We start from the raw sequence: 11,146 nt of genomic DNA, 5'->3' as shown, positions 1-11,146 counted from the left end.
CCCATGCGGTATTTAAAATTTTAAGAAACTACAAATTTTTTTACATATTATTCACTTATATATTCACAAAATAATTTTAAAACATATAAACATTTAAAGCATATAAACTAGGATAAATTTTGTCAAAGTTAAAATTAAATATATAAGGAGATAACCTTATTGTTCAAAATTTGGTGTATTTTAAGTTTATAAACACATAAAGGTGGCAGAATATATAGGCTACAGAATATATAGAAGAAAATAAAATTTATTAGAAAAATTGCATCGGTTTATAATTAATTTATTGTATTTTTAGCGATATATGAAACTCAAAATTTCATTAAAAAATTATAAATAAATAAAATTTAAAGAAAGTTTCAACAAAATCATAGGTAAAAGGGGTTAAATTTAAAAAAACTCAAAACACTGTCTCCTGATCAACTTTGGATGAAACTCGATAATATTTTGTTGATAGCTTTGTTATTATTATCATTCATTTCTACTTAAAGATTGAAAAAATAAACATAAAATTAGAAACGGAACATAATATTTAAAAAGATAACAAAAAAATTAAAAATTTATGCATAAAAAAAACAGGTGTAGGGTTATTAAAATTTCTAAAGCTGTTTTTAGTTGATCATTTAAGCATATCTGAAATCTTTATGATTAAGGAAGATACACTAAAAAGGATTAGAATCCCCTATAAGGCCAGAAATTATTTAAATAAAAATAATCTAAAACAACCATACTACTCATTTATTCATCGCTAGGCAGATATTGCCTAAGGAAGCACAGGTAAAAGTAAGTTGCAACGTCATTACCACCATCAGAAATATGCAATGCGAATAATTATATGTAATTATTCGCATATGTAAAAGAGCTAGACTAGGCAGTCTTATTAAAATTAAATCTTGAATATTCCTAAATTTTTAAATTTGCTAATTTAAAGTATTATAATCTTAAAGGAAAGAAAAAAATTAAATACCTAATCAGTAAAGTTTACAAAAGTTTATCTAGCAAATAAATATATATTTTTTAAATCGTTTTTCAAACACAAAACCTTTATTCAAAAATATGAATGTATTAAACATTTATGATCTTAACTTGTATAATACTTTATGTTTTATGTTTTGTTGTATGAACAACCCATTTTTAAATGTTTTTAATGACCTATGTACCTTTAAAGTAAAGAACAAATATAGTTTGCAAAATGATAACTATATAAAATAACCCTTTTGTCAAACAAAGTTAAATCAATTTTGTATAGATTATCGAGCACCATATCTCTAGAATAAAATCCAGCCTAATTTAGATTCATCTTTCTCTTTTTCTGTTTTTAAAAGTAAGTTAAAGAATATTATTTTTTTAGCGGTTAATATATTGAAATATTTTTAAATATTATTTTAATCATTTATTTATTCACATGTTTTAGATTGTTAATTTGTTACAAATTACCTATATTATTTTATATTATATTTATATTCTAATTTTTCTATGGTTCTGGCTACAAGATTGAATATGATCTTCTTTCAGATTCCAAATTTATATGCTTATATTACACAACATGTAAATAATGTAAACTAAAAAAAAAAAAACACTAAAAATTTCAATCAAAATTTTTTTGATAATCTTGAGATATCAGGTTTCTAAGTTGTAAAAAAGAACAAAATTAAAAAGTTAGGTGAAAGGCACCTATGATGGCATAGCGCCTACGATGGCATACCGGTCATATTTCCATAAAAATTGGTTTTGGTAAAAAAGTGATTAGACCTACATGATTATACTAACTTTACATTAGTTTTAGCAAAAATACGTCCCTTGTGCACAATTATTGTTTTTATAATAAACAAAAATCAAATTTGGGATGTGCTGTTTTAGTTTTATTTCCTTCATATATTTAAGGTCGTGATTTTGTTATTAACTGTGCAGAAAGGGAATTTTCATGCATTTTATATCTAAGTTTTAATGACTTCTTCCTAAGACGGCGTACTGACGAGTTCGGTGTGTTGCAATATTGATGAATTGGAAAAAAAACTTTTTTTTATAAGGAAAACTTATTTTTAAGTAAAGTAAAAAGAAAGCGATGCTCCAAAAGTTTTTTTTTGGTCCAACTAATACATAAAACAAAATATATCTTATGCGCATGCGCGAAGTTTTGCAATGCTGCTGTTTGGCATGAAATGGTAAATTAGGGTGGTTCCGAGAAATTTCTGGCTTTTCTGAAGGAAAATGAAACCTTTTCTTAAGGTTAAATGAAATCATTAAGTTACCCTTGATCCTAACCAGCCCATCCTCCCCTATGCCATCATAGATGGCATAGGGGAGGATGGGCTGGTTAGGATCAAGGAAAACAGATGAAAACTCTAAGGGTTATTATTGATCTAAATGTAACAAAGAATGTATCCATATCAAAACTTTTATTATTGGTCTTCAGGATACTGAATAATGAAGCTTCGAAGTTAAGTATGCCATCATATATAGTGTGCTATATAGAAATTATCAACAAAAAAACTAAACTGTCCTATAAAAAAAAGTTTAAGTAAAGTAAGTATTTGAAGCAAAATGTAAGAAAAATTTTCTAAAAGAATGATGAATTTTGCATCTAGTTGTATATAAAAATACTCATATTTTTTTAATTTATTTTTATTCAGTGATCAAAAAAAAACAAATACAATAAATCTGTTTATAGTTTGATGTAGAGGTGTTACACCAGGCCTATACTGACGAAATAAAATACACAGAAGCTACAGACAAAATTGTGACAGCAATTGTGTCCCTAAAAGTTACTTTGTTATGCTGTTTTTGAAAGCACTGGTTGATGCAGCGTTCAATATATATATATATATATATATATATATATATATATATATATATATATATATATATATATATATATATATATATATATATATATATATATATATATATATATATATATATATATATATATATATATATATATATATATTAGGGTGTGTCATACTTTATGATTTTATTAAAACAAAAACCCGGTATATAGAAAACTTGGTTCAACTATTTTAACATCAAAAACAAAAAAACAAAAAAAAATTAAGGTTAAGCTACTGGGAAGTGTGTTTTGAAATTGCATACTTATAGTCAATTTTTCTTAATAAAATAAAAAATAAAATAAAATAAATAAAATAAAAAAATGAATAAAATAAAATAAATAAACTAAATAAAATAAATAAAATAAAAAAAATTAATTAAAAAAATTAGCTTTGACCCTAACCACAGATACTGTTTTGCGTCTACGTATTTTTAAGCGCAAATAATTATTTACACTCACTCACTTTGAATTCTATGTAATATCAAAACTATATAAAGTTGCCGATTTATAAATTTTCAAACTAATAATTTATATGTTATATGTTAAAAAATATTATTAAAAAAATATTTACGCAAAAAGTTAGCAAATTACGAGCTTTGCTATTTAATCATGGCAGAGTCAATATCCTCAAGAACTAGGAAAAGGAGTGGATCAAAGCTTTCAGAATATATAGGATCTGGAATAAATATTCATATATCGGAGTTACCAAAGCTAAGAAATCTTCTTAGATATGGTCTGTTTTTGCAAGAAAGAAACAATAGAAACAAAAGAAATTATCCGATAAAATCTTTGATGAACGATGTTTACTCAAAGTTAAATAGTAAATGGATCCACGTCAATGCTTTATTTGTACATCCTGTAATACATATTGAACATTATATTATTACAACATTGGTGAATGATTGGAATGCAGCCAACTTATACTGAATTGTAATTGCCAAATTATTACTAGTCAAGAAAAAAACTGTTCGTCAGAATGTAACGATGAAGCCCACATTAATTGCACGTGTGAAAAGAAGAAAAAGATTCCGAAGAAAAAGATTCCAAAGAAAGAGTTAGTTCTTATACTTGGGCAAAGAGCTAAAATAGGGACCAGTCTCCAGTTTTATGTAGCTTTTTGTTTTCTTTCAAGTCAGCTAACCCGATTTGATGTGGGCCGACCGGTGCACATCAAATCGGGTTAGCTGACTTGAAAGAAAACAAAAAGATTTGATGTGGACCTACCGGTCCACATCAAATCGGGTTAGCTGACTTGAAAGAAAACAAAAAGCTACATAAAACTGGAGAAAGAAGATTAAAGGAAGAAGTAAGATTTTTTTAATTAGTTATGTTTTTAATTAGCAATTTGTTAATAAAGAAAAATCTCTAAAGTGAAATTAATTTTATTTATATTACAAGTAAATCTGGCTGTTTCAACTTAAAGATAACAAAATATAATTAAATTTAAGTAAAGGTATTTTACAAAGCATTAGTAAATAAAAATTCAATTACTTTATCTATAGTTGAAACAAAAAGCGTCTCAAGCAACAAACAACTAGAAGTCAGAAAGAAATGTTTGAATTTTTCGAGCTCAAGAAAAAATTATGCAGTCTCTTTCTATAGAGTTTGATACTCAATGCAAGTCTAGCATAATTGATTGTGTTTTTTTTTGATAGCAGAATTGGTAATACAAAAGTTCCATTAGTAGTCGAAGGTTCGTCTAAATATTATCCTGCTACAATTGAAGAGGAGCATTATGCAGTATTTCAAGAGCCCGGAGGGAGAAGGCTCAAAATATGAATTAATTTGCTCAGAATATATATGAATTTTTGAAAAATAATGATAGCGATAAAAGCTTAAAAGCGATCGGTGGTGATTCTACTAGTGTTAACACAGGATGGCTAGGCGGAGCAATACATTGGCTGGAAGTGAAATTAGGAAGAAAGCTAAACTGGTTGGTTTGCGCACTCCATACAAATGATCATCCTCTGCGTAATCTGATAACTACTCTTGATGGAGAGACTCTGAGCAGCAACAAATGGAGAAGCAGTATTGGAAAACTATTAAGTGACGCAACTGCTCTGGAAATTAATCCATACTTTGAAAAAATTGATCTCGGATATCTGCTTATTACTCTAAAGGAGGAAGTAATAAAAAATTTATCCTCCGATCTGTTTTATGGATACAAAATAGTCTCTGCTGTTAGAAGTGGAGAAATACCCGCAGACTTGGCTTTACTTGAAATTGGGCCAGTTAATCATTCCAGATGGTTGACAACTGCCAACAGACTCTGTAGAGTTTAGGCCTCAAAACATGAGTTAGAATGCAAGAATTTAAAAAACTTAAAATTAATAATTGAGTTCATTGTTGGAGTTTACATGCCCATGTGGTTTAAAATCATACAGGCATGTAAACTCCAACACATTTAAAGTCGAACACAGGTTTGCTGAAGGACCGAGACATATTCTTTACCAGCTTAGCCTTCTGAAACATCAATCAAGTGAAGTACTAGAAATTGTTATGCCAACCGTTCTTTGACGTTCAGCGTGGTATGCTTTCTCTAAGTCCATCATACAGACCATGCTCTGCTCGGAGAATGTAGAGGAAAGAAAGAACGGTAAAGAGTTAATTAGGGTTAGGACTATTGTAATTGTAAAAATTAAATTCAATTACACATTACAATAAAATAATATTGTATTGTAATATTACAGAAACAATAAAAAAAGTTTTATTTTGATATTGTATTGCTGTGATGAAAAACAATTACAATAAGTATTGTATTGTTTTTTTTTCTAACAATACAATAAAATTCGAGAACTATTGTATTGTTTTAACGAAATAAAATTACAATACCTATATTGTATTGTTTTGATGAAAACAGTACAATAACTATTGTAGTGAATTACTTTACATTAAAGTAGAAAAGCTAACGTATTTTAACGTATTTATATTCATCTCTGACGAACTTACTATTATTTTTGCTATTTTTTATTTACGGATTTACAATATATTGCAAATTTTATTTTTTACATATATAGATTTCGCATTACCTATCTTGTTATGTATTTCTTAGCTCTAAATGGCCACAAAATATTCACTGTGCACCAGAGAGACCGCCAGGTTTTATGTCGTGGCACTCAAATAAAACCTTTTTTATTCAAGAGTATTTGTATTAAACAATAAAAAAAAAAGATTTTTAAAATCGGGCAAAAGGGTAAATACAAGGGAGTATAAGCCCATTTAGGTATGTTAGTTGCACATTACAAAAAAAAAGTTTTTTATTCAAAAGTATTTGTTTAATAAAAATAGAAAAAACTTTTTTTTTTAAACAAAAAAAAGTTAAGGGTCGTAAATGAGGCAAAGGGTAAAATTGAGGGGCCCTACGCCCATTTAAACATTTTAGATGTCTGTTACAACATTTTTTAAAGATAAATGTCAAATATTTTAAACAAAGTATAAACAAACAAAACCAATTCAAATAATTTATAATATTTATGAAAATATTGTACATAATTCAACAAAACAATATGAACTTTTTGCTCCAGAGAAATATGTTAAAGATACAGACAAATTTAACTTTTCCTCAATTAAAAATAACTATTGAGTCAATACACATATTAAGTGTTTTAGTCTACACATTCAAAACTATTTTATGTATGCTCAAATTTGAAACAAACTATCCACAAAACAAACAAACTATACAAATAATCTTTTAAACAAAATCAAAATCTTTTTGCTCCAAAATCAACTACTGCTGATAATAGCCTGTCACCATATTCAGAATGCTCTTTTTGCCTCTTAAACCTTGTCCATGTTGGTTTAAACTTTGCGTGAATACTTTCTCCACATTGTTCAGTAAAGTTACCCAATCCTTTGTTATGGTGTTCCACATAAGGCTGAACATGACACAATAGAATGTAGACTTTATTTATTTGTTTTATTATGTATTTATTTGTTTATTTAAATTTATTGCAACTTCTTGTGCGGAAAGAAATGAATTCTTTAAATTTGTTATTGCTTCTTTGAAGCCAGTTTGTAAATTGGTGGAAAAGCAACAATTTTTTACATTTCTAAAATCTCTCAAACACTGTACAATTGGAATCAAATAAGTAAATGTTTCTAAGATTTGTGTTTCAAGAGAATCCAGATTTTCTAAAATTTTATTAGAATTGTTTCCGTCCCAGCCTCTGCCTTGGTACCCTTGCTGAATAACATTTTTTGACTTTAGCCAATCATCAAATCCTGGCCAGACATCTAACAAAAAATTTCCAAGCAGTGAAACAAAACCAACTAACAAATGAAGTTCAGGTGGAGGAACGAGTTGTTCAATTAAAGTATTCCGATCCAAAGCAATATACAAAATTGGAGGATTAATGCAGTTCATAAACTCTTGCATGGATGATTTTACAGAGTTATTTTCTAAATATTTATTGTACCAATAATCAATACTGCCAAGAATTCGTTTTGTCCCTAAATTTAATGTAGATATTCCTTCACACCATAAACAAGCTTGTTTCCCAGAATGTCCTGATAAACCAAACAGCGCATTTCCACATTTCAAGTCAAAAGCAACATAAAAACTGACATCTTGCAAATTTAATTTTTCTATAACAAGCCTCAAATTATAGTTAGATTTAGGAACATCTTCAACAATAGCTAAAAATTGAGACCGTTGAACGCCACTATTTAAGTACTCGTCTGACTCGTTATCTTTTTGACAATCAAATACATTGATGATTACTTTAAAAAATGAACCTCCACTATCCAATGAAATCCTTACAAAGCCTGAAGTTGGGTCTAAACCACGTAATTTTAACAAGTCAAGTACAAAATCTGATGTTTTTGAACATATACAAGATCTCGTAAAATAAAATGGCCTTTACTATCAACAAACTCACACTTCTGCACACTGTAGTAATTAGAAATATATTCTTCTAATTCAGAAAGACAACCAAAGATATTAGGCTCAATGGAAAGCTTATTTCCTAAACCTTTGCGTAAAGTAGAAAGCATCTTTTTTGTTTTTCTATTTGAAAGTTCTAACACAATTTGTAATTACTTTATTATTTCAATGGAAAGCTGCTGAATAGAAATTCTTTTTGATTTGTTTTCTGGTGTGCCAACTGTGACTTTGAGCGGATTTCCTCCTGTAGATAAACAAAATGTTGATCCGTCAATCAAACTTTCTGTAGCCATTTTACTTTTTATAATTCCAGAAGCAACCTAAGTAAAATTTTCACAAAATGAAATTTGAAAATAAAATTAAAAACTTGTAAAACTTATATAAAAAAATATAGTTTTTATAAAACTTATATAAAAAAAATATAGAAGAAATGATAGTGTAATGATATTAGCCACAGCACTGGTAGGTTTACAGTTATGTAAATAACCAGGTGCAGGTAATGTATAGCAAAAGGAACATATTCTTGACTCAGTTGTCAGTAAATTAGTTATCTCGTTTGAAAGAGTTAGACCGGTACTTGAGCTATTTCTCAAAAGAGTTTCCCACTCTACCTAAATAAATGTACAATTATAAATAAACAAAAGAAAAAACAAGAACAAAAAATGGAACTTAAAAATCATTAATTATACCTTGGCAACCTTAGCTCCCCATTCACCACGAGGTGAGTCTCCCTTTTTGAGTCTGTAGAGATTTCTTCGGCAATCAGGACAAACAACTGATGGATAGCAACCGTTGTTCATCGATCATCCTGGAAAGATAAACAGTTGAATTTGTTCTTCTAAGTTTTTATTCATTTTTTTCAATGATTTGGATCTATTTCCATACTTTTCCCAGCAACAGCAACAAGTAGAATTCATATTTATGTGAATGAAATACAACTCCTAAATAACACAACTTTCCACAATTTGAAAATATATGTGATACCATCTTTTTGGTAAACAATATATAATAGAAGTCAAAAGTACGCCTCGTTTTTAAATTTTAAACGGTTGCCGTAATTATAATCAACGAAGCAGCGGAATGCTATATGAAATCGTTATGGTAAAATAACGTTTTCTGTAAATGTTACAATATTGCTGTAATATTTATGTTATTATCGTACCATTATTATGAATATGAATTTTAGAATTTTGGGCGGACGTGTAATCGGCGCACCCCCCTAAATTCGGTAACTACCGACAATTAACGAGTGTGATTTGTTTTAAAATCTATTGGTTAATAAAAAATCAAATGATTGGTGGAAAATAGTTTCGGAATTTGGAAATTCCGAAACCACGTTTTTATATCACTTTATGTTAACTTCTCAACGCTTTGAAGATGTCTTATCTTACACATTTTATTGAACAAATAAATGAGGAAAATTTAATAAGATTTCTCCAGCACTACAGATTAATGGATATTCAGAAATTTTGTGAATGCGGACATGCTATGAATGTTCAAAAGTATAATCGCTGTCAGGTAAATGTTTTTAAATATTAACTCATGCTTAAATTGCGAAAAATAAATAATAAAGCCTTTAAAAAATTATCTTTAGTTCAGCTGTGGTAATGTTTATATTAGCTTATATTATTGCGTTAAGCTTTAGTTAAGCTGTTTCAATGCTTATATTATGTTTATATTAGTTTATATTAATCTTTGTTTGAGCTTTGTTAATCTTTATTTTTAATAAAGATTAAAGCTAAAAAAATATTTAAGCTTTGTTTAATTATCTAAATATTTTAAATAAAGAATATACAAAGCTTAAATACTATTTAAGCTTTGTTTATCTTTATTTAGGCTTGAACAATATTTTATTAGCTTTGCTAATCTTTTTTTGAACTCGAGTAACGTTTATATTAGCTTTGTTAATCCTTATTTAAACTTTGGGACTGTTTACTATCACAAAAACATTAATAAACTTTCATTAAGCTTAGTTTTAATTTTTTTTTGTGTGCTTATTTTAAGACAAAGTAAACATTTTTAAGCTTTGAGTTTTTATTAATTGTAGTCAATATCAGAATAAGATTTATCAAATTTACTTTTCATTTAGGACAAACATATTTGGAGGTGTTGTAAATGCAAGAAGACAAAGACAATTAGAAGTGGCTTTTTTCAAATTTGTTCATCACTAGACATAAGTAGTATTCTTCAACTTATGTTTTTATGGATTGCGGAGGTGCCTGTCACAACAGCCAGTGATATAGTTGGTATTTGCAAAAATACATCAATTCAGTGGTATCAGTACTTTAGAGACATATGTTCCTTTAAAATAATTGATGTTCCTGATAGAAATCAGTTAGGTGGTCCTGGCCATGTTGTTGAAATTGATGAATCGTTAATGTTTAAAAGGAAGAATAATATAGGGCATGTCGTCGAACAACACTGGATATTTGGAGCATATGATCTAATGACTAAAAAGGGATATTTAACACGTGTGGAGGATAGATCTGCTGCAACATTAGTTCCATTAATTCAAAGATGGGTGGCTGTTGGTTCTACAATTCATTCAGATCAATGGGCTGCCTACAATAATTTGAATAACATTGGTTTTAACCATCTCACAGTAAATCACACAACCAACTTTGTTGATCCTGTAACGCAAGCAACATCAAACCATGTTGAGGCTTTTTGGAGTCGAATAAAGCGAAGATTGAAATTTGTTTGCGGGTCACAAGGTGATTTGAAGTGGAGTCGACTTGATGAAGCAATATACAGAGAGTATTTCGCTTTTAAAACTGAAAACCTTTGGCAAAACTTTACAATTTTTTTACAACATATACATGACAAGTATCCTCTTTAATAAAATAAGCTGTTTTATTTTATTTACTGAAATTATTTTATTAGAGAGGATGCCTATTTGTAGGTTTTTATACTATTTTTAATATAGATTTGCTATTTTTAAATAAATGATATTTAAGCAGAATTATAAAGTTAAAAAAAATATATATAAATATATGTGTGTGTGTGTGTGTGTGTGTGTGTGTGTGTGTGTGTGTGTGTGTGTGTGTGTGTGTGTGTGTATAATTTTGAAAAATTTTATTTAATAGTAAATATTTTATTTAATAGTAAATATATATTTTTTTAGTTTTAAGCAAGCTTTAAAATACTACTAGTAATAATATTAAAAAATATTTTGTAAACAAGTTCTTTTTTGTAAATAAATTGTTTTATCTCGCATCTTTGTGATTAAGAAATAAGATAAAAAAAAGAAAACTTTTTTTTTTGTTGTAAGTTTATTAGATAACTTTTTTTTAATGTTCAATTTCGCTATATTTTATTTAATATAGAACAATATATAAAGTTAATAAAACAGTGTTTTGTTTATGTCGATTTTTTTCCTTTCGTACTTTAAGTAAACATTACAAATTAAATTGCACTCGTAAATAACTCCGTACCGC

At 27.9% G+C, this 11,146-nt stretch overlaps 1 protein-coding gene across 1 annotated transcript; it reads left to right on the top strand.

Moving 5' to 3' along the window:
• Window positions 1-9,096: 9,096 nt before the first annotated feature.
• LOC136086492 (uncharacterized) lies at window positions 9,097-10,840 on the top strand. The gene is made up of 2 exons (XM_065808777.1): window positions 9,097-9,227; window positions 9,799-10,840. The coding sequence occupies exons 1-2, from the start codon at window positions 9,162-9,164 to the stop codon at window positions 10,546-10,548; spliced, it is 816 nt and encodes a 271-aa protein (XP_065664849.1). The 5' UTR covers window positions 9,097-9,161; the 3' UTR covers window positions 10,549-10,840.
• The last annotated feature ends 306 nt before the right edge of the window (window positions 10,841-11,146 follow it).

This window comes from Hydra vulgaris, chromosome 10, assembly GCF_038396675.1.
Source record: "Hydra vulgaris chromosome 10, alternate assembly HydraT2T_AEP".
Classification (NCBI taxonomy): domain Eukaryota; kingdom Metazoa; phylum Cnidaria; class Hydrozoa; order Anthoathecata; family Hydridae; genus Hydra; species Hydra vulgaris.
Note: the sequence above shows the minus strand (reverse complement) of the source record. Positions and strands in the feature narration are given on the sequence as shown.